Genomic DNA, 25,257 nt, shown 5'->3' on the forward strand with positions numbered 1-25,257 from the left:
TCAACGTGCATATTGTGCAATATTTTCATGAAGAGCGCACCCAATTCACTTGCAATTCAATTAGAGATGTGATTGTGCCCATGACAAGCATTAACTCTATAGTGTACGACCTAAGCAACATTCATGAAGAAGGTAGGAAAGGGGTACTTGCCCTGTGTTCTGACATTTCTGCCTTAAAGTATAGATTTTGTTTTTCATACTTTTAATCTACTCTGGAGGTGCAAGCTAAAATGCACGTTAACTCCCATTAACGGAATCTTTCAACCGTGTAATTAACCTGCTTTGTGCAACTGAATTATTCCCAAGGAGGTGGGAAGATGAGCTCCCTTTTGTACAGTGAGCTTTAGGTAGCATTGGACTTCCAGGTGGGGATGTTAGAGAGCTAGTTGGACACACACAGTTAAAGACAAGGACATGTGTCAGGAAAGGAGAGGTTGATTTGTGTGCAGCCTGCAAAGGTAGCATTGGACATCCAGCTTGGGATGTTGGAGAGGTAGCTGGAAACATGCAATTAAAGATAAGGACGTGTGCCATGAAAAGAGAGGTTATTTGGGTAGCCTGCATGGAGTTGCAAGGTGAGGCCACAGGCATATACTGTATTAGTTTGCAGATAAGGTATAAAGAATGAAAGTGACCAAAAATAAAGCCTTGAGGAACCTCAGCAGAGGGTGTGAAGGTAATGTCAGTAGTAGAAACGCTGAAGGAGCATTGTGTAATGCAGTCAGTGAATTAGGACAGAACAGTGCTTTGAAGGACAAGCATGTGAAGGTTGTCATACTTTATTTGTAATACAAAACATTGGACCTCCTATTTGCTATATGTTGGGCTACTGTTAATTAAAAAGTAGTTATCCAAATATCCTTTTAATCATTTAAGCAGCATGTGTTTTATTCCTGAGAAACAGGATGATTTATAAACATTGGTTTGAAGCTGTGTGTTCAATGCGATGGCTGAAAGCAGCCTCACACAGGAGTGATAAACACAGGACATTGCCATAGACTCTATAAAACGACCAAGCTTTGCTCTATCTTCATTTAGATGAAATCACTGCCAGGTTCTTACACAAAGTGTTATTTGATACAGTTTATAATTTACAGACTCAAGTAGCATGTTTTGTTTTTTTCATCAAGAAACAGGTGTACAAAAATACAGCAATTAGTTAATATATAAATCTGCGTATACTTGATAAAAATATCAATGTCTTTGTGGCAATCGCTGTTTAAAACTTTTATCTACTGATAGTCTGTGAAATGCTAGAATTGGCAGGTTTCTTAATTCTTCAACACTTCAAGGTAGTTAATACTTATTTTCATTGAAAAGAATAGTCTGTTGAGCAAAAACAAAAACACAAATGATCATACTGCAGAAGAAATAATATTTACTCTACTGCAATATAACAAGGCTTCAATGGATACTCTGTATATAAATGTGTCATTTTTTGCTATGTCAAATCTGTATTTTTCGAAGGTTTAAATAGTTTAAAGCCTGAATTCTGTTGTAACAGAGTTTTGGGAAATTGTAATAATCGCTACACATGAATGAATGGATCCATAGTGGTTAATCAATACAATTCCAGAATAGCTCGGTATTTTAACCAATATGGAACATTAGGCTTATAGATGACCGGCATAACTGCCACACACTAAAGCTAGGTACATACCTAGCCATCCTATCTAACGATTGCTAAATGCATACACCCTATGTGCCCACACAGTTGAGATGTCAGTCACCAGAGGTTCCTACCATACACACAGCCAGATACGCCGATATATATCTGTAAATATATCGGGCATCGCCTGTGCTGCACCGCTGACGCGATATGACTGTGAACGATGTAGTTCACAGACAAATCGAGGGTACACACCCGTCGATGGAATTGCAATATATCGACCAGTGTGTTCCCAGCTTAACTGTCAAAGGTACATTTTGCCGTTGGCTCCCCTGTGGCACAGAAACTGAAGTCCAGTCTTTGCAAAAGGATGCTAGCATGAGGTCATGGGTTTCATTACAGGAAACTACAAACTGCAGCCCCCTGCACTAGCCCTACTAAGCAGATGAGAATTGCAGCAAGATGCAGCTGTAGTATTTAGATAGGAGCTCTTGGGCAGGATAATTGCCAAGACAGCAATGGGATAACGGCCAAACGACATTCAACAGTAACACAGATGCCAATTAAACGGGTTCAGTATGGTATGCCGGCGGTCGGGCTCCCGGCGACCAGCATACCGGCGCCGGGAGCCCGACCGCCGGCTTACCGACAGTGTGGCGAGCGCAAATGAGCCCCTTGCGGGCTCGCTACACTACGGGCACGGTGGCGCGCTATTTTATTCTCCCTCCAGGGGGCTCGTGGACCCCCACGAGGGAGAATAAGTGTCAGTATGCCGGCTGTCGGGATTCCGGCGCCGGTATACTGTGCGCCGGGATCCCGACAGTCGGCATACTGAAGACCACCCAATTAAACCTATTGCTCAGGCACAGCTAATGTGCAATGAGCAAATGATAACTCTAGTGCCTGACGATGTCATCCCGCATAGACCTAACATGCAAAATCCCGCGGATCGGATAGACATGTCGTGTATATCGTGTAGTGTTTACGGCCAACCGAGATCTTGTTTCGTCAATTGTGCCGTCGGGCAGCGATCCAAAATGCTTGGGACCAGAAGTCATTTGGATTTTTCCATATTTTGGAATATTTGCATACCATAATGAGATATCATGGGGATGGACCCAAGCAGGGCAGTCTTAACAGCATTGTGGGCCTTGGGCAAAACAATGCACTGGAGCCCATAAACACTCATTCATAGCATGCACTCCTGCGCCATCTCTCCACATGATTCCACACAGTGAATGGCTGTTAGCACTCTGATTGGTGGATAGTTCCAGCTATCCACCATTCAACATGCTGACAGCGATTCCCTGTCTAAATGCAGGCTCAGAGGCAGGTAGAGAATGCTGCACTTTGACTGGTGGATAGCTCCAGCTATGCACCAATCAGCATGCTGAAAAAAATAAGAATTTACTTACCGGTAATTCTATTTCTCGTAGTCTGTAGTGGATGCTGGGTACTCCGTAAGGACCATGGGGAATAGACGGGCTCCGCAGGAGACTGGGCACTCTTAAAAGAAAGATTAGGTACTATATCTGGTGTGCACTGGCTCCTCCCTCTATGCCCCTCCTCCAGACCTCAGTTAGGGAAACTGTGCCCGGAAGAGCTGATCTTACTAGGAAAGGATTTGGAATCCAGGGTAAGACTCATACCAGCCACACCAATCACACTGTACAACTCGTGATAACTATACCCAGTTAACAGTATGAACAAAAACTGAGCCTCTCTCAACAGATGGCTCATACAATAACCCTTTAGTTAAGCAATAACTATATACATGTATTGCAGAGAGTCCGCACTTGGGACGGGCTCCCAGCATCCACTACGGACTACGAGAAATAGAATTACCGGTGAGTAAATTCTTATTTTCTCTGACGTCCTAGTGGATGCTGGGTACTCCGTAAGGACCATGGGGATTATACCAAAGCTCCCAAACGGGCGGGAGAGTGCGGATGACTCTGCAGCACCGAATGAGCAAACTCAAGGTCCTCCTCAGCCAGGGTATCAAACTTGTAGAATTTTGCAAAAGTGTTTGAACCCGACTAAGTAGCAGCTCGGCAAAGTTGTAAAGCCGAGACCTCTCGGGCAGCCGCCCAAGAAGAGCCCACCTTCCTCGTGGAATGGGCTTTTACTGATTTAGGATGCGGCAGTCCAGCCGCAGAATGTGCAAGCTGAATGGTGTTACAGATCCAGCGAGCAATAGTCTGCTTTGAAGCAGTAGCACCCAGCTTGTTGGGTGCATGCAGGATAAATTGCGAGTCAGTTTTTCTGACTCCAGCCGTCCTGGAAACATAAAGTTTCAGGGCCCGGACTACGTCCAGCAACTTGGAATCCTCCAAGTCCCTAGTAGCCGCAGGCACCACAATAGGTTGGTTCAAATGAAACGATGATACCACCTTAGGGAGAAATTGGGGACGAGTCCTCCATTCTGCCCTTTCCATATGGAAGATCAGATATGGGCTTTTACATGACAAAGCCGCCAATTCTGACACACGCCTAGTTCAAGCTAAGGCCAAAAGCATGACCACTTTCCACGTGAGATATTTTAGGTCCACGTTCTTAAGTGGCTCAAACTAGTGGGATTTTAGGAATCCAACACACGTTAAGATCCCAAGGTGCCACTGGAGGCACAAAAGGGGCTGAATATGCAGCACCCCTGTGACAACGTCCGAACTTCAGGCAGTGAAGCCAGTTCTTTTTGAGAGAAAAAGGGATAGGGACGAAATCTTGGCCTTTATGGATCCTAATTTTAGGCCCATAGTCACTCCTGACTGTAGGAAGTGCAGGAATCGACCCCCCTGGAATTCCTCTGTAGGGCCTTCCCGGCCAAACACCAAGCAACCTATTTTCGCCATATACAGTGAAAAAGTCTTGCTGTCACGTCTTTCCTAGCCTTTAGCAGCGTAGGAATAACTGCATCCGGAATGCCCTTTTCCGCTAGGATCCGGCGTTCAACCGCCATGCCGTCCAACGCAGCCGCGGTAAAGTCTTGGATCAGACAGGGTCCCTGTTGCAACATGTCCTGACTGAGAGGCAGAAGCCATGGGTCCTCTGAGAGCATTTCTTGCAGTTCCGGGTACCGAGTCCTTCTTGGCCAATCCGGAGCAAAAAATATTGTTCACACTCCTTCGTTTATTACAATTCTCAGCCCTTGGGTCTGAGAGGAAGAGGAGGGAATATATAGACCGACTGGAACACCCACGGTGTTACTAGTGCGACCACAGCTATCGCCTGAGAGTCCCTTGACCCAGCGTTAAACCCTTTTTATCTTTTTATTGAGGTGGGACGCCATGTAGTCCACCTGAGGCAGTTTCCATCAATTTGCAAAACTGCGTGAAGACTTCCTGATGAAGTCACCACTTTCCCGGGTGGAGGTCGTGTCCACTCCCGGAATGAACACTGCTGACAGTGCGCTTACTTGATTCTCCGCCTAGCTAAGAATTCTGGTGGCTTCTACCCTAGCCACCCTGCTCCTTGTGCCGCCCTGGCGGTTTACATGAGCCCCTGCGGTCTGACTGGATCAGAACCGGTTGGTCGCGAAGCAGGAACTCCGCTTGACTTAGGGCGTTGTATATGGCCCTTAGTTCCAGGATATTGATGTGAAGGCAAGTCTGTTGGCTTGACCACAAACCTTGGAATTTTCTTCCCTGTGTAACTGCCCCCCACCCTCGGAGGCTTGCATCCGTGGTCACCAGGACCCAGTCCTGAATGCCGAATCTGCAGCCCTCGAGAAGGTGAGCACTCCGCAGCCACCACAGGAGAGACACCCTGGCCCTGGGGGATAGGGTGATTAACCGATGCATCTGAAGATGTGATCCGGACCACTTGTCCAGTAAGTTCCATTGTCCTTGCATGGAACCAGCCGAAGGGGATGGCCTCGTATGATGCCATCATCCTTCCCAGGACTCGAGTGCAGTGATGCACTGACACCTGTTTTGGTTTTCAATGGATTCCTGACCAGTGTCATGAGCTCCTGAGCTCTCTCTATCGGGAGATAAACCCTCTTCTGGTCTGTGTCTAGGATCATGCCTAGGCGAGGCAGATGAGCTGTAGGAACCAACTGCGACTTTGGAATATATAGAATCTAGTCGTGTTGCCGTTTCACTTCCAGAGAAGGTGATACGCTGTCCAGCAACTGCTCTCTTGATCTCGCTTTTATGAGGAGATCATCCAAGTATGTGATAATAGTGACACCTTGCTTCCGCAGGAACACCATCATATCCGCCATTACCTTGGTGAAATTGGTAATGACAATCCCGTACCGCAATTCTGAGGTACGCCTGATGAGGTGGATAAATGGGGACACGAAGGTATGCATCCCTTATGTCCCGATTCATTTCAGGCATGCAATGACCGCTCTTAGCGATTCCATCTTGAACCTGAACCGTTTCAGGTATATGTTCAGGGATTTTAATTCAATATGGGTCTAACCGAACCGTCTGGTTTCGGGATTATAACATGGTCGAATAATAACACCCTCTTGTTGAAGGAGGGGACCCTTGACCACCACTTGTTGAAGATACAATTTACGAATTGCAGTTAACACTGGCTTCCTCTCTTGGGGGGAAGCCCGCCGGGTCCTCGGTGAGGGGGCATCTTCTCACAGTCCAGCCTGTATCCCTGCGATACAATTTCTATTGCCTAGGGATCTAACAGGGAGTGTACCCACTTGTGGCTGAACTTACGAAGGCGTGTCCCCACCGGGCCTAGCTCCGCCTGTGGAGCCCCAGCGACATGCGGTGGATTTTTGTAGAGGCCGGGGAGGACTTCTGTTCCTGGGGACTAGCTGTGTTGTACAGCTTCTTTCCTCTGCCCCCGGCTCTGACAAGAAAGGACGCACCTCAGACTTTCTTGTTTCTTTATTCAAAAAGCTGCATTTAATAATGTCGTGCTTTCCTAGGATGTGCAGGAATATAAGGCAAAATATCAGAATTACCAGCTATAACTGTGGAGACCAGGCCCGAGAACCTTTCTCCACACAATCCTCAGCCTTCCATATGCCTCTTAAGTCGGCATCATCTGTCCAATGTATATTCTACAGGACACGTCAAGCAGAAATCGACATAGCTTTTGTCTCTAGGACCCAGTATACTCATGTCAGCTTATATACACAGTTTTGCGCCTAAATTTATGTGCCCCCCCTCTCTTTTTTACCCTTTGTGTACCAGGATACTGCCGGGGAGAGCCTGGGGAGCTTCCTTCCAGCTGAGCTGTGAAGAGAAAATGGCGCCGGTGTGCTGAGGAAGAAGGCCCGGCCCCGAAGCGGCGGGCTTCTGTCCTTTTATGTACTTTAATGGCGGGGGTTAATGCACATATACAGTTTATCAGACTGTATTATGTGCTTTTCGCCAAGTAAGGTAATCTAATTGCTGCCCAGGGCACCCCCCCCCAGCGCCCTGCACCCATCAGTGACCGGAGTTTGTGGTGTGCTAAGGGAGCAATGGTGCACAGCTGCAGTGTTGTGCGCTACCTTAATGAAGACCGGAGTCTTCAGCCGCCGATTTTCAACTTATCTTCGTTCTTCTGGCTCTGCAAGGGGGACGGCGGCGCGGCTCCGGGACCGGACGACCGAGGACTGGGCCTGTGTTCGATCCCTCTGGAGCTAATGGTGTCCAGTAGCCTTAGAAGCCCAAGCTAGCTGCAAGCAGGTAGGTTCGCTTCTCTCCCCTCAGTCCCACGTAGCAGTGAGTCTGTTGCCAGCAGATCTCACTGAAAATAAAAAACCTAACAAATACTTTCTTTTCTAGGAAGCTCAGGAGAGCCCCTAGGGTGCATCCAACTCTGGCCGGGCACAGATACTAACTGAGGTCTGGAGGAGGGGCACAGAGGGAGGAGCCAGTGCACACCAGATATAGTACCTAATCTTTCTTTTAAGAGTGCCCAGTCTCCTGCGGAGCCCGTCTATACCCCATGGTCCTTACGGAGTACCCAGCATCCACTAGGACGTCAGAGAAATGTAATTGTCTGGCTGCAGCCTAGGAGACAGGTATAGAATGCTGCTAGGCCGCTCTGACTGTGTGTAATTTACAAGTAGAGCTCCCATGCAGCATTCACTACCTGCCTCCCAAGAAGCTACGAAGGCAACAGCCCAGCACAAATGCCCCTAGAATTGTGGGCCCCTGGGCAGCTACCAAGTGATTCAATATGTTAAGATGGTCCTGAGCACGAACACTGAATGCATTTATGTTTCATGCTTACCTTATAAACAATTGTATATAATATTTTTAATAATTTGTGAATAAAACAAATGTGGTGTACACTGTACCATCTGAAAGAAAAGGTGTCACTATGTCAGTTGCACTCAAAATTATTTGAATTTTGGATATGGGAGACTCAATCTGTTATATAGTTTATATTTTTATAAACATTTTATATAAACCTATGATGTGCACCAAAATGTTACCATGAGCTGTCCAAATTCTCTTTTTGTCCATGCATGTTCTCTAGTTGTTGCATATTGGTTTCCGTGGAGCTTGCGGTTGTGTTCTATAGAATAAAAAAAAAAATAGGATTTTAATACCTACCGGTAAATCCTTTTCTCCTAGTCCGTAGAGGATGCTGGGGACTGCAAAAGGACCATGGGGTATAGACGGGATCCGCAGGAGACATGGGCACACTATAAGACTTTGAATGGGTGTGAACTGGCTCCTCCCTCCATGCCCCTCCTCCAGACCTCAGTTATAGGAACTGTGCCCAGGGAGACGGACATTTCGAGGAAAAGGATTTTTGTTAAACTAAGGGTGAGATACATACCAGCTCACACCACAACACACCGTACAACTGGAGTACCAGGAACACCAGATAACAGTATGAACGAAAAACAGCAACAAGCTGAACATAACCGATACTCAACCTTCGTGTAACTGAAAACAACAACTAACAATACAACTGCAAGTAACGTCCGCACTGGGATGGGCGCCCAGCATCCTCTACGGACTAGGAGAAAAGGATTTACCGGTAGGTATTAAAATCCTATTTTCTCTTACGTCCTAGAGGATGCTGGGGACTCCAAAAGGACCATGGGGTCTATACCAAAGCTCCAGACCGGGCGGGAGAGTGCGGACGACTCTGCAGCACCGATTGAGCAAACATGAGGTCCTCATCAGCCAGGGTATCAAACTTGTAGAACTTAGCAAAAGTGTTTGAACACGACCACGTAGCTGCTCGGCAAAGTTGAAGTGCCGAGACCCCTCGGGCAGCCGCCCAAGATAAGCCCACCTTCCTGGTAGAATGGGCCTTCACTGACAACGGCAATCCAGCTGTAGAATGAGCGTGCTGAATCGTATTACAAATCCAGCGTGCAATAGTTTGCTTGGAAGCAGGATTTCCAATCTTGTTGGAAGCATACAGGACAAACAGAGCCTCCGTTTTCCTAACAAGAGCCGTTCTGGCGACATAAATTTTCAAAGCCCTTACGACATCGAGAGATTTTGGCACCGCCACGGCATCCATAGCCACAGGCACCACAATAGGTTGATTTATGTGAAACGAAGAAACCACCTTCGGCAGAAATTGTTGACGAGTCCTCAATTCCGCTCTATCCACATGGAAAATCAAATATGGGCTCTTGTGAGACAAAGCCGCTAATTCCGACACCCGTCTGGCGGACGCCAAGGCCAAAAGCATGACCACTTTCCAAGTGAGAAATTTCAACTCAACCTTTCGCAAAGGTTCAAACCAGTGAGACATAAGAAACTGCAACACCACGTCAAGATCCCACGGTGCCACGGGTGGCACAAACGGAGGATGGATATGCAGCACTCCCTTCACGAAAGTCTGAACTTTAGGAAGGGCGGCCAATTCTTTTTGAAAGAAAATAGGTAAAGCCGAAATCTGCACTTTGATGGAACCCAATTTCAGGCCTGCATCCACGCCTGCCTGCAAAAAATGGAGGAAACGACCCAGCTGAAACTCTTCCGCAGGAGCTTTCTTGGCTTCACACCAAGACACATATTTTCTCCAAATACGTTGATAATGTTTCGGCGTGACCTCTTTTCTAGCCTTAAGGAGAGTGGGGATGACTTCCCCCGGGAATACCCTTTCGAGCTAGGATTTGGCTTTCAACCTCCACGCTGTCAAACGCAGCTGCGGTAAGTCTTGAAATACGCATGGCCCCTGCAGTAACAGGTCCTCTCTGAGAGAAAGTGGCCAAGGATCTTCTATGAGCAATTCCTGAAGATCCGGATACCAGGCCCTCCGTGGCCAATCTGGAACGACGAGTACTGCCGGAACCATTGTTCGTCTTATGATCCTCAACACTTTTGGAATGAGAGGAAGTGGAGGGAACACATACACCGACTGAAACACCCACAGAGTTACCAGGGCGTCCACTGCACTGGCTTGGGGGTCCCTTGACCTGCAACAATACTTTGGAAGCTTCTTGTTGAGGCGAGATGCCATCATGTCTATTTGAGGAATTCCCCAACGCCTTGTCACTTCTGCAAATACCTCTTGATGAAGAGCCGACTTTCCTGGATGGAGATCGTGTCTGCTGAGGAAGTCTGCTTCCCAGTTGTCCACGCCCGGAAGGAAGACTGCTGACGTGCTTTTCCGCTCAGCGGAGCCATCGCAGCTCTGCTCTTTGTTCCGCCCTGGCGGTTTACGTGCGCTACCGCTGTTACGTTGTCCGACTGAATCAGGACAGGTAGACCTCGAAGAAGGCCGTTGTTAATGGCTCTTAACTCCAGAACGTTTATGTGGAGACAAGTTTCCTGGCTTGACCATTTTCCCTGGAAACTTCTTCCTTGTGTGACTGCTCCCCAACCTCGGAGACATGCATCCGTGGTCAGCAGGACCCAATCCTGGATTCCGAACCTGCGTCCCTCTAGAAGGTGATAACTTTGTAGCCACCACAGGAGAGAAATTCTGGTCCTGGAAGATAGACCTATTTTCCGGTGCATGTGCAGGTGAGACCCGGACCATTTGTCCAGCAGGTCCCACTGAAACACCCGGGCATGAAACCTGCCAAACGGAATGGCTTCGTAAGCCGCAACCATCTTCCCTATCACTTGAGTGCATTGATGAATCGACACTCTTGCCGGTTTCAGAATCTCCTTGACCATGCGTTGGATTTCCAGAGCTTTTTCCGCTGGAAGAAACACTCTTTGCAGTTCCCTGTCCAGGATCATGCCCAAGAAAGGCAGCCGAGTTGTCGGAATCAACTGAGACTTTGGCAAATTTAGAATCCAACCATGATGTTGCAGAACTGTCAGGGAGAGTTCCACATTTCTTAGCAGCTGCTCCTTCGATCTCGCCTTTATCAGGAGATCGTCCAAGTACGGGATAATTGTGACCCCTTGTTTCCATAGGAGTACCATCATTTCCGCCATCACTTTGGTGAAGACCCTCGGGGCCGTGGAAAGCCCAAACGGCAACGTCTGAAATTGGTAAGGATAATCCTGCACCGCAAATCTCAGGAAAGCTTGATGTGGAGTATATATCGGGACGTGTAAGTAGGCATCTTTTATGTCGACTGACGCCATAAAATCCCCCCCTTCTAGACTGAAGATCACTGCTCGAAGAGATTCCATCTTGAACTTGAAAGTTTTCAAATACAGATTGAGGGATTTTAGGTTCAGGATCGGTCTGACCAAGCCGTCCAGCTTTGGTACGACAAAGAGGCTCGACTAAAACCCTTCTCCCCGTTGGGATGGGGGTACCGGGACAATGACACTCTGTTGATACAGCTTTTGTATCGCAGCACTCACTACTTCCCTTTCTGGGATAGAAACTGGCAAGGCTGATTTGAAAAATTGGTGTGTGGGGGGGGGCACCTCCTGAAACTCCAGTTTGTACCCTTGGGATACTATGTCTAACACCCAAGGATCTAGGCCCAGGTGAAACCAGACCTGACTGAAGTGTCTGAGACGCGCCCCCACCAGCACGGACTCCCGTAGGGGAGCCCCAGCGTCATGCGGTGGACTTGGCAGAGGCCGGGGAGGACTTTTGGTCCTGGGAGCCTGACACAGCAGGCAACCTTTTTCCCCTTCCTCTACCTTTTGAAGCAAGGAAGGACGAGCCTCTTTCTTTTTTGTATTTATTTGGCCGAAAGGACTGCATCTGATAATGGGGTGCCTTTTTATGTTGTGCTGGAACATAAGGAAGAAAAGATGACTTACCCGCTGTAGCGGTAGACACCAGGTCAGCGAGGCCGTCACCAAACAAGACACTACCTTTATATGGGAGAGCTTCCATAGCTTTCTTGGAGTCGGCATCAGCATTCCATTGATGAATCCACAGCGCTCTCCTGGCCGAGACTGCCATGGCATTGGCCCTTGATCCCAAGAGGCCAATATCTCTCGCCGCATCCTTTAGGTAAGCTGCAGCGTCCCTGATATAACGAGAGTCAACAGAATGTTATCCCTATCCAGGGTATCCATGTCAGATGCCAAATTATCAGCCCACTTAGCAATAGCACTACTCACCCATGCCGACGCCACGGCAGGTCTGAGTAGCGCACCCGTAGTGACACAAATGGCCTTTAATGTCATTTCCTGCTTACGATCCACAGGATCCTTGAGGGCAGCAGTGTCGGGAGACGGAAGCACCACCTTCTTGAATAGCCGTGACAGATCTTTGTCCACATTGCGAGATGACTCCAACTTTTCCCTGTCGTCAGAGGGGAACGGATATGCCATAAAAATTCTCTTGGGAATCTGCCACCTTTTATCAGGCGACTCCCAAGCCTTTTCACAAAGAGCGTTCAGTTCATGAGAGGGGGGAAACGTCACCTCAGGCGTCTTTCCCTTATACAAACAAACCCTTGTATCAGGAACAGCAGGCACTTCAGAAATATGTAAAACATCTTTAATAGCCACAATCATGTACTGAATACTCTTAACCAATTTTGGATGTAAACTGGCCTCACTATAGTCGACACTGGAGTCAGAGTCCGTGTCAATATCCGTATCAGCTATTTGGGTAAATGAACGCTTTTGTGACCCTGAGGGGACCTGTTCCTGGGACAAGGCCTCCATGGATTTTCTCCACGTGTGTGTCTGAGAATCAGATTTATCCAGCTTTTTAGACAATAACGCCACATTTGCATTCAATGTACTCAACATATTCACCCAATCAGCAGTCGGCGGTGCCGACAGAGTCACTCCCAAGTCACTTCTCTGTGTCCCCAGTAACTTCCTCCGGGGAGGAGCACTCAGCCTCAGACATGTCGACACACCATACCGACACACACACACTGGCTATAGGGGACAGACCCCCAGGGAAGCCTGTTAGAGAAACACAGAGGGAGTATACCAGCTCACACCCCAGCGCCCATATAATACTGAAAAATAATATATGATGTGTGCGCTGTTATAATAGCACCAAATTACTGTGCTCCCCCCCCCCCACCCCCCACCTGTTTTGCTCCCTGTACTTGATCAGGAGAGTGTAGGTCTGGGCCAGCGTCTCTGCAAGTCTGTGAAGAGAGAAAATGGTGCTGGTAAGCTGTGAGGGCTAAGCCATGCCCCCACCTCGGCGCGCTGTAGTCCCGCTCAATTTTAAATATTTATACTGGCGGGGGCTTATATTTAGTGCCTAGGCACTTATAATATATCTCTTTAGCCAGTTTTTTGCCTCAGTAACATGCTGCCCAGGGCGCCCCCCCCCTGCGCCCTGTAAGTGCCGTTGGAAGTATGTGTGGGAGCATGGAGCGCAGCGCGACCGCTGCGCTGTACCTCGTTACTGAAGTCTTCTGCCGTCACTGAAGTCTTCTTTCTTCTATATACTCAACTGGCTTCTTTCTTCTGTCTTCTGTGAGGGGGGTGACGGCACGGCTCCGGGAACAAGCAGCTAGGCGCACCAAGTGATCGAACCCTCTGGAGCTAATGGTGTCCAGTAGCCTAAGAAGCAGAGCCCTTAACTCAGAAGAAGTAGGTCTGACTTCTCTCCCCTCACTCCCACGAAGCAGGGAGCCTGTAGCCAGCAGGTCTCCCTGAAAATAAAAAACCTAACATAAAGTCTTTTCAGAGAAACTCAAGAGAGCTCCCCTAGTGTGTGTCCAGTCTCTCTGGGCACAGAATCTAACTGAGGTCCGGAGGAGGGGCAAAGAGGGAGGAGCCAGTTCACACCCATTCAAAGTCTTATAGTGTGCCCATGTCTCCTGCGGATCCCGTCTATACCCCATGGTCCTTTTGGAGTCCCCAGCATCCTCTAGGACATAAGAGAAATTGTAATATAGAAAACAGATCACTATAATATCTTCTCTATAATCAATTGATTGGACTTATGTTTTAAGTGACTTGCACAAACAAAATCATGAAGTCCTCGATAGAGAAACCAATACGTGACATTAGCTCTGCTACACTCAAAGAACACTGTAGTAGTGAGCAGGAATAATACAGTAGCCATACCTGTTTATACCACAGTGCATTATTTGTCCAAAAAGACACACTCTCCATGTGTAGAATTAAAAACAAATATGCAATTAAAAGCAAGCATACCAATTTGACAATCTTAACGTCAAGCCCAAATGTATCTTATGTCGCAGCATGGCAACGGACGTGCGATCAAAGCAAGGTCAAAAAAGAATTAGCAGGGTTTGCGGTGGAAGAACATTATTTGCCTACAAAGAGCCCTGATCCCAACCCAACTGAACACCTTTAGAATTAATTGTAAGACTGACTGTGAGCCAGGACTTATTGCCCAACCTCACTAATTGCTTGTGGTTGAATGATTGCTAATCCCGCAGTCATGTTCCACAATGTAGTGTAAAGCCTTCCCACAAGAGTGGAGGCTGTTATAGCAGCAAAAGAAGGACCAACTCCATATTAATGCTCATGGTTTTGGAATGAGAAGCAAATTATACTGATATAATTAGTGTCCAAGCTGGCACATTCAAATTCAGTGAAATTGATATTATGACATATGCGGAGCCATGAGAACTGAAACACAATTCAACCTGGGCAGGAAATATAGATAATTTAGTGCAAACGGAAGCCATTTAGGCATAGTTCTATAAAAGTGGAGTCGTTCTTTAAAAGTGCCTGAAATGGGCAAAAAAGTAACAACTTAGTAACACAATAAAGACTTGGCCTGGCATTATAAAAAAATATATAAGTATCATAAAGTATATTACTTAGGGGTCTTTTTTTTTGTCTTTTTTTGCAACCATTAAAAGCAACCCAAAAAGAAATTTTCCTAAGTCGTCTCCATTACTACTTTGTGACTTACTAGCTTGCTGGAGCTGCAGTAGGGGACAGAGAGCAGAGAGCCCTGTTCAAGATCTGCCACCATCTGACGAGACTCCATTAATAAACGCTGCAGCTTAGTTGTTGGAGAAGACAATTCCTGCCATATAAAAAAACATAACTTCAATAATATTCTTACATAACTAGGCCATGCACTACTAAGTTAGTATGGAATACAATCATACGGTATCCGGACTCTGAGTCGACACACATTAGGGCGACAATAGAAGTAGGTCGACATGACCATTAGGTCAACATGTAAAAAGGTCGACATGAGTTTTTCAAACTAATTTTTTTACTTTTTCATACTTTACGTTCCACGTGGACTACGATTGGGAATGGTAACCTGTGCCGAGCGTAGAGAGGCACCTTGCCACAGTGCACCAACTGGGGTTCCCGGTCACGTTATGAAGAAAACAACACAAAAAAACCCATGAAAAACTCAGGTCAACCTTTTATCATGTCGACCTAATGGCCATGTTGACCTATTTATATGTCGACCTATTCACTGTCGAGCAATAGGTGTCGACCTAGACACTGTCCACCCTGAGTCCCATACCCCAACCATACATATATTATGGCACAACTATAACATACACAACAATAATAAGCAAATTTTCCTTGGTCTTCTAAGGACTTCCCAAGCTGTCTTTAAGCAAGATACTATAATGTCTGAAACAACACGAGTGGGAAGACTGGGTTGCCAGGGAGTATTACGAAGAAAAAGAAATTATTGGTGAGTATAATCTGATATTTTCACATCAAATACTACATGGCAGCACCCAAGCAAAATCAGAATAGTGGGGTTTCAGCCAAATACAATGCCACATATACTGCAAAATCAAAAGTGTATATAAGTGGTTGTGTGAAGATAAAATATGTGATAATGAACTGATAACTTTGTGGTTATATATCCAGTTTACTGCCTTGCACAGGATTGAGCCTTCTTCGCCCAAGAGGTTACCACCACTTGAGTACAGTGCTCTAGGTAGATCTGGTACTTATGTCCATTTTCTTGTAAGTCTATGTGTTTACGACTCTTATCCATTTGGAAATAGCTTGTTTGTTAGGGACATGAATAGATTGTGGAACTCTGAATACTAGTTCTGGTTCCTATTAAACATTCCCTGCCAGACCTTGGAGTATAACAATGGCGTGAGTGCACGTGTACACAGGAGCCTCCTTGGGTCATGCTGATGGAGTTTTGATTTTATTGTCGAGACCTGCTCCTTAAGGTACACTGGATCTCACGGTTAGTCACACCATCATCGTTTCAGCAGCAGAGGCCAAAAATAACGTAAAGGTAAAACCCTGCATCTTAGCACAAAATAAGATACATTACCTTCCTGACTAAGCTAAAGACCGGAAAATACAAAGGGGAAGAGGTGTAACACCACTATATACAACCAGGAGGGGTATTTTTAAACTACATGTATTTACCTATTGACCATCTATTGTTCCATTCTGCCTTGACTGGTTCTCAATGCAACTCTCTTTGTTTACCTGGTGGCTTGTTTATCTGTTGAGTCTGCATACTCATTAGAAAATGAAAAGCTGTGATACTATGTTTTGCCTGGTGGAGCATGTACATTGGGTTGCTTCTATTCTTGATCTAGAATGTCCATGATGTATTTATGCATGGAAACTGCTCTGATTTTTTGCTTCTGTTCCCCTTGGATCTCATGTTTTGAGATATGCCAGCATCTCTTCAAAGAATTTTCAAATTTTCAGTAGTCATGGACAAGGAGTACCGGTCGATGGAGCAGTGGTCTTGTTTTATGTTCTCATTAAAGAAATACAGTACACTTACATTTGTTGGAAGAAGATGAAGAGCACAAGACTATCATTTCAGTAGGCTGTGATTGCTGCTGCAATTATCAGACAACAACTCTAATGAACATATGTTGTAGCTGAAGTCCTTTGAACTAGTAGACATCTGGGGATCAATGTAATAGCCTGCGAGCTGCCGGAGGCGTGGGGTGTTGTGAGAGTCTGCCCGTATTTTTAAAGCGGTAATTATTTACAAGATGAAACCAGGTTGATTTTGCCTTGTAAATTACTGCCGCTTTAAAAATACAGGCAGACAAGCAGAAAGTCCTGCACCTCTGGCAGCTCACAGGCTATAACATTTAGCCCCTGGTTTCTAAAATAATGGTTTTAAACCATAATTGGAATTCATGTAGGAGAGAGGCAGATGATAATCCAGGTGGAAGTATTGGAAGCTGAATAGTTTGAGTTTTATTGTATTCTCCTCTATTTCTAAGCTTAAAACAGGATGGATAGCACTGGTATTGCATCTAGACTTGGGGGAAACCAGGTGGGAAATCTTGCATTAATCACATCAGGAAGCACTTTTTTCTTTTTCTTTTTGTGTAATCTGTTTATTGAAGAAAATACAGATATAAATCGGTACAAAATCAAGGAAAAAAGACAGCATCAAACATGCAGGGAAAAATCGCACACAACAACGTGCACTAGTGCATATATAATCAAATCGACATGTCCAGCATCACAGGCACTTTTTTCTTGATCAAAGCCATTCTAAGTAAGGCTGGCGACATGGGAAGGATTTAAAGATTTCCCAGCAATAATTTTTTTTAGACATCTTAGAATGAAAAGCTACTTTTCTTAATCTCTGCTGAATAGTTAAGAAATTCACTATGACTGAAGAGAGGAATGCCACTTAAGGAAGGAGGCGGAGCACTAAATGGTGCCCCAGAGATGCGGGAAAGGTGCACAACTGCATCTATCAGACTCGGATCATTTATTGATAGCCGAGACTGTGGACTTAATTATGGACGTATTTGGCCTCAACGTTAGAATTATCTTCTAAGGTTGTACAGATGGAGCCGCGCTCATCTGATGCGGCTCCATCGCAAAGGTGCAGAGACGCTCCCATTGCAGTGAATGTGCTGCGTGCGCATCTCACACGCACGCTGGTCCCAGACGCTGCGATAGGCACACCTAGGCCGGCGGGCCCCGCCACAGATGGAGCCACGATTAGCGTGGCTCCATCTGTAGCATTCACCCTCCTCAGACTGTCCCTCTGTTTTGTGCACCTAAGCAGAAATGTACTCTCTGTGGGTTTGACCTTGAAATTTAAATGCAATATTAATTACAAAAACTGACTGGTCTTGCATTTAATGTTACTGCCATCTAAAATTTTGGGTTCAGAACCAGAGAGAACTGGCACCTTGCAAATGTTGCCAGTTACCTTACCCTGTAAGTCAGGTTTCCCCAAACTCTGGGCCTAATTCGGTCAATTTAAAATTTGGAATGCAAATGCAGGAGTAGGTGCATACCACCTCCTTCCTGCATTTATGATGCGATCGCATCTGTGATAAACATCTTGGCCATAGGTTACGATGTTCATCTGCGACAGCAGGCTTAGTCAGACTTGCCGTTGCAGGGAGGCTGCGAGGCCAAGGAAACTGCGTCTCAGGACGCAGTACTTGGCCTTGCCACTCCCAGAAAATGAGGGCAACACACTCCCCATTTCCAGCAACACTACCCGCAGCCCCCGTCCCTCCCCGCGAACGCCTCTGCCTGTCACCCTAACAGTCCAGCTTTTAAGACTATACAAGCTTGTGTACAGATAGTAACTCAATCAGTTTAATTAAGTCACCAAAGCTTAAGCATGGATATCCTTAAAACCTGGACTGTTAGGGTGCCTTGAGTACAGAATTTGGGAAACCCTGCTGTAAATTCAGAAGAAGGCATTCCCATAGTCCTCTTGTCTCCTGATCCCAACTAAAAAGAGGATTGCAGAACAGACCATAAAAAGGGATCTCGGCAGTACTCCTATAGAAATGGAAGAGCACTTCCCACAAAACGTATCTAACCCAAGTAAAACTACTTTATTTAATCCAAAAAATGTATCAACATGGACTTAATGAGATAACTGGATTTCAAATGTGTAAAACATATCCGTTCACATGTATTTAAAAAAAAAATAACTGTCTGCAATATGTCAGTGGTTTCTATTTCTTGTGATCATTTAAAAAATATGGCTACTGTGTAAATCAAATGGTAAATCATTAACTTTCAATTAACTGTAGAGCAGTGGACTAAAACACAGGAAAAAAGAAAAGAGGTGACCCAGCAATAATACCATATCTAATCTTTAAACTGGCTTTATAACTAATGTACCAGCCACAGCGCCATCAGCCTATCGCCGACTATCACAATCTACTAATTCACCCCTATTGTACCGTAATTAGTATAGAATATGCATGACATTTGCTATAATATGAGAAAAAAATATTCCTAATTTGTTTACTGAGCAACTTTATAAAACAATAATGTATCAGGCACAAAGATCCACAGAAGAAAAACATGAAATTAATGAACTGAAATCTAAACAATGAAAAATGAAAGTACCAATCACCATTACTCCCTGGGTGGGAAACGCTATACTCAATAGAAAACACAAACAATAACACAGAAAAGGCAAGACTGGTAACAGCTACAAAAAAAGAGTTACTTTAAATTACAAAAATAAATGCAATAGATAGAAATCACTTAAAAGTACATCTACAGTATATTACATGTACAGCAATAATCAATCATGCAAAATCAATCATGCCGAGTTTTCAGAACCCCAAGCAAATGTTAGTTAATAAAATGTATTCAGTCATTCAATTAACACTATTAAATATGACCAAATTCATGAAATAGTGTTTTAAAAGCATTAATGTGTTCTAAAATAATAATATCCAATTGGTTGAACACAGAAATTTGTCTGGAGACTAAAGACAGAATATGCATAAATTAACAGTGCTTAGAAACACATCTATATGAGGAGATCTATCCATCTAGATACACCTACAAAAGTAAATTATATGAAGCTTTAACAATAAAAGTTCTTGGCTCAGTAAGTATAAAAAGGCATCCAGAACCCCACTGCTATAATTACCACCTTCCAGATGACTAGATATGGAGTAATCTGTGTCTCTTTATGGAGACTCCTGCTGACTGTAAATAAGCCACTTTCAACATCAAACAGATTTAACCAAATTGCTGATTGCCATTTGCGCCAATACATTACCAGATTTTCATTCCAAACAAGTAGTTGGATGGTTAAAGTTTATCTAGTATCTGGCCAGCTTTACTGAGATTTTTCCTCTATAAAGCTTATGTAAATCTATGTAGTACAACTCTATTGAATTATAGAGTGCGCCAGGGACGTGCGGTGAGGTAAATGGCTCAGGAGGCACTGGCTAGCACCAGAGCCAGATTTACACGCAATATATGAGCCAAAGGGTACATCTGGGCATTATACACAGGTGCAGCATTATAAACTCATGGAAATTTGGTGAGTTTTGATCAGAGAAGTGCGGAAAAGATAGGCACCTGCCACAGACCTTTTACTCCAGTGTTTTGGCTATAAAAATGCTTAGAATAATGCAAAGAAGATATCTCAAACAAATTCTTTCTACTTTTCATATATTTTATAAAGTCATAACTCTGACACAAACGTTAGTATGACATGCACTCCTATCATTACTATCACAATGACCAAACAAAGGACGTACTGTATATGCAAATTCATGTTTGTTTGTTGTTTTTTTTTAATAAGGGCATATTTAAAACATCTGCCTGTAACCATCTGTTTCTTATCAAATCAAACAGATATAGGAAAAGTTTAATTTGCATATTTTTATGTTTGGTTGTTTCCCTGTTTTTGTTGCATAACTTTCTATCCTTACAAAACTGCTACATATGATCTGACGATGAAGACCGAATGCGGAATGTTACTCTAACCAATGTGATAACACACCTAACAAAGGCATTGGAAGTTTCTGAAGGAACAGGGGCTGCCATTGGGAAACAAGGAATAATAAATAAGTAGAGTACACAAAGTCATCCTCAGGGGTCTTATACGACCCCTATTTTGTCAGGAACTGTAGCTAGAAATAATTATAGAACTGGGTTCACAGGTAACTATATCTGACAATAGCTGCAGCAACGGTACAAGGCATTGTAAATTATGTACAGTCATCTCTTTCTCTACATTTGTGAATATTCTGATGCTGAGGGGGGAAAATAGATATATTTGCATGTTCCCAGGTTTCTAATGGATGCACTACAATATACCATGTGTGATGTAGCAGCACTCACTTGGCATCTGAGATTTCCTGAGTCTTTGAGGGCTGACTGCATTAGTGGCATTTTCAGGTCTGGCAAAAAGTCAGAGTGGAGGCTCTGTCTGCTACCTATCAATCCATCTCCTTCAGCAGAGTCCAAGGATTTGATGTCTAATGGACCGCTGCTACAAAGATAAAGCAAATGCATCAATAGATTCCTATGTGCTACATTTAATGATGATTACACTGTCCCTGGTAGGCTGAGCATAACGTTCTAAAGAATATGTGCTTTATGTGAATATATTCAGTAAGGGATGCAAACTTGGAAAATGTTCTGCCTATAAAATAATAGCTAACTAAATTTATTGAGTTACTGGACTTTTTCATATATACAAAGTATATATTGTGAAATCACACTGGGACCGGGCAGGGATGATTGCATGTCAGCCATACATACAGTACACCCATACTGTGCGCGTAGAGAGAAATGCAGACATGCATCCATCTGCTGAGTTGTACACATCTCTGTAGCCGGACTGCCCCAATTCATATACTTGGTTTCAATGCCGTAATAATTAGCAGTATGTACCTGCCCTAGCACCATCCCTGGTACAAGAGATCCATCTGAAGACAATTCTGTTGGCGCTCACTAAACTTTGCCAACATACAAACTCCTCATTAACAGCTAGTTATGCCGTGAGTAGAGACAACTGTGTTGTGTATGGGATGTAGTTAAAATACCGCCAGATGGGATCGCAGCGGTCGAAATACCGACGCTGGAATCCTGAACGATGTCATAAGGCTTGCGTCAAAATCCTGACGGAAATCGGTATCCCGGGGTCAAAATATCGACGCCCGAAATTCCAACCGTACTTCCAGCGGGATGCGCTTACGTCCCGATGCAAGTGGTTAGGCACTAGTAGGGGGGTTGGGGTTAGGGTGCAGCGGGGGGAAAGTTATGGTAAGGTACCGGGGAGGAGGGTTAGGGTTAGGCACTTGGAAAGGGAGGTTAGGGTTATGCACCGAGCGGGGAGAGTTAGGGTTAGGCACCCACAAGGGAGGGTTAGGGTACTTTTGGAGGGGCTGTCAGGATTCTGATGGCCGGGATGCCGCTATCGGAATTCTGACCGCCGGCATTCTGTCCATCAAACCTTGTGTGTGACTCTTAATCGCCGTTAGTTGCATGTGCTCACCTCCAGAGCATGTGCAGTATGAAAACACGCAAGATCTATCTGCAAAACTGACCAGTGTTCAAATCTGCATCAGCTCCATTATTGCAAAGCTTAGAATTAAAGTTTTTGATGAATTACAACATCAATCATACAGAATAAGCCACTTGTCTATAGTGGTGGAAATGCAGATGGCGGTCTATCACAGGCCATTTTATGATAAATAGAGATCAAGGTTAAGTTGTGTAGTGGTATCAGATGAGTACTGCTGCTTACCTGACATCAACTTGAGCATGTGTCTTATCATATGAGCTCTCCAAAGTCAGGTATAAAAACTGCAGGTCATGCTGTTGCTTCATGTAAATCTGTCATGAGAAGAGAACACACATGATCTTTATATGCTGAGCTAAAGGGTTGCATCATGCATTCAAATACTATACTTTTTTTCTATATTTAAAGCACATTTCCATTACTGTAAAGTGCTCTATAAACCACTAACAAAAGTATACTTCAGAATGGCAGTTGTGATAGTTTAGTGTTCATTTAAAATGGAAGTTGGAAGCCATCTTGTTCACAGATACAAATAGAAGTGTCTACAAGTCATTTCCCTGAGAAACATTAGTGGCTTTTTCAGGTCTGGCACTTCGTGTTTTTATTTTGTGTTCATTCTCAACGGAGGTTCCCAAACTTGCAATCAATTTCTCATAAATCACATAACTATGTTTTGGCTACAATGAAAACAGCAGATGTTAAGAACTCCTGAGTATGTGAGACATGGGCATTAGTATAGTTCACTTGTTTGCAATAATAAGTAATTAGCATAAAGTATGTAGAAATGTATTAACCTATATTGCTAGTGGGAGTTACAAGTAAATTCACAGACAGTAAAAAACCACATTGGGGGCCATTCCAACCAGTTCGCACGCAGCGGTTCTTCGCTGCAGTGCGAAGGGGTCGGAACTGCGCATGCGCGGCACCCTCAATGCGCACGTGCGTCGCTGCCCGGCAACGACCAGAAGAGAGAGGACAGTGATCGCTAGCGTGATTGCAAGAAGATTGACAGCAGGGAGGCGTTCCGGGGCAAATACTCACCGTTTTTTCCGGGCGTGGAGATCCAAAATCAGGTGTGTTTAGGCGTTTGGAGGGCGGATGTCTGACATCAATCCCGGGACCTTCGTCGCTGGAGCCGTCGCACAGGGTAAGTAGGTCTGACCCTGGTCTTGTTTTGCAGGAAAAACTTTTTTAGCATAGCAGGGCTGCACAAGCGATCGCAGCCCTGCTATGCTAAAATACACTCCCCCATAGGCGGCGTCAAGTTGATCGCACCAGCAGCAAAAAGTTGCTACGTGTGATCAACTGGGAATGAAGGCCATTGTTATGAACTTAAGGTCATTTCTATATTCAGTATTTCATTATCACAGTCTATAACTGTAGTGGGTCAGCAAATAGTGGCGACAGTTTAGATGCATTATCCCTCTAAGGAAATTGTAGAACACTATAAAACCAATTTAGCTGAACCCAAACAGAGTTCTACATTGATTATATAATTAGTTACCTTAGAAACGTCTTGGATTTTGGCCCATATATATGACTTTGCTGAAATACCTGTGAAATTTAATGTTTGCGATTCATTCTTGATTGGAATAGGTTATTCTATTTACTCAGTTTGTTGTCCACAAAGATTCACTTCTCAGAATTACATAAAAATTAGATGCCTGTGGTAAGATTTGGGATGAACAGGAAAAAGTTTTTGACAGAAATTCCAGCCCGGTATATGTTTAAGTTGCCAGCTGTCCGGATACGAACGCCGGGATCCCGACAGCTGGCAATGTCGGCAGCCAGATTACAAAGACAAACAGGACTATTCCCACTCGTGGGTGTCCATAACACCCATAGAATGGGAACAGAACCTGTGGCAAGCGCAGTAAGCCACTGAGCCCACTAGGGGACTCTTTGCCTTCACCCCGCTGTGCGCATACTGGCGGCTGGGATGCCCGTTGTCGGAATACTGATGTCCAGCATCCCAGCCGGTAAATCATACTGAATCCTCCAGCCCCCCTCTTGAAATAGATATTCAAAGAATTTTGGCGTTTTTCAGATTTGCTTGGTCTTAATAGGTATATATTTTCTTATAGCGCAATCCAGAGTGTCCACACTCACAGCATTAACAGCAGTGGTGGGGGGCTCCATTAAAGAGCAAATGGTCCAATAATATCCTATATAACGAAAGGCTAACGCAGCTCTTTACCTCTCTGGGGGGAATTCAAGTGCTCTGCGCTCAGGCGGCCGCTAGATGGCTCTTGACAGAGCAATTTAAGTATGGCGCTGACATTACTATTATGTTGTTCCGCCATTTTGATGGGCTGGTACCTAAATAATAATAATAATAATAATAATAATAATAATATTATGTGTTCCAGTCATGTAACGCTGCACATTTCCGTTCCTGGTGCCCTGAGTTTTTGCAATGCACTGCTGGCTTATTTTCCCCCATTACCTGTGCAAGTCACTTAAGGTTTCCGGTTCAAGCATTCCACATTTGGAACACATGCGGCTTCCAGTTTTCCAGCAAACTCACAGTTCACACTGTTTCTTCTTATTGCCACACTAAGTACTTTGATGACCGGGTGCCATGTGTTATTTTACTATACAGGCCTGTTGATTCACATTTAGATGCTGTTAAAACGCTGTCTTTGGGCACATCTGATGTCTGTTCCACTGCTTGAACACAAGCCAATGCCTGGTGTGCTAACTGTTTGATAGCTGCTGCTATTGAAGCCGGCTCATTGTGGGTGGTGTTTATACTTCTCTTGGCTGCAATTTGCATTTTATTCAGCTGTGATGTCTTGACAAAGGTCCTTATGGGACCAAAACATCTACTCTATTGAATGTCTGTGAGTGATTAAATCTATTTTGCCTTTTTTGCACATAATTGGCGAGTGCCTATTTTATTATTATTATTAATTATTATTATTATTATTATTATTATTATTATTATTATTATTGTGCATGTTTTCTTATATTGATATATATATTTTGTCAACAGTCGTGCTATATTTGCTTTATGCTGCAGTATACGCTAACAATCTGTAACTTTCAACTTTCATTTACAGCTGACTGGGTCAACAGCAAAAATTGTTAAACTCCTATTTAGGGTTTTTCTTCTTCCATTGGCTCTTTATTGCAAAATTTTGTAGTGGATATGCCAG

General features: G+C 44.6%; 2 protein-coding genes across 2 annotated transcripts in view; both read right to left on the bottom strand.

Moving 5' to 3' along the window:
* Window positions 1-8,086, bottom strand: part of HIP1R (huntingtin interacting protein 1 related) — a 315,167-nt gene extending 307,081 nt beyond the window's left edge. The window contains exon 1 of the mRNA XM_063964565.1: window positions 8,010-8,086. Coding sequence (XP_063820635.1) covers window positions 8,010-8,012 — 3 coding nt within the window. The 5' untranslated portion in view covers window positions 8,013-8,086. The remainder of the gene's footprint in view (window positions 1-8,009) is intronic.
* An 8,789-nt stretch (window positions 8,087-16,875) lies between these two features.
* CCDC62 (coiled-coil domain containing 62) overlaps window positions 16,876-25,257 on the bottom strand; it is a 148,879-nt gene continuing 140,497 nt past the window's right edge. Inside the window, exons 9-11 of the mRNA XM_063964567.1 lie at window positions 22,325-22,413; window positions 20,914-21,064; window positions 16,876-17,170 (exon numbers count right to left, since the gene is read on the bottom strand). Of these exons, the coding sequence (XP_063820637.1) occupies window positions 17,135-17,170; window positions 20,914-21,064; window positions 22,325-22,413 (276 nt within the window). The 3' untranslated portion in view covers window positions 16,876-17,134. The remainder of the gene's footprint in view (window positions 17,171-20,913; window positions 21,065-22,324; window positions 22,414-25,257) is intronic.

The sequence above is a fragment of the Pseudophryne corroboree genome, chromosome 1, assembly GCF_028390025.1.
Source record: "Pseudophryne corroboree isolate aPseCor3 chromosome 1, aPseCor3.hap2, whole genome shotgun sequence".
Classification (NCBI taxonomy): domain Eukaryota; kingdom Metazoa; phylum Chordata; class Amphibia; order Anura; family Myobatrachidae; genus Pseudophryne; species Pseudophryne corroboree.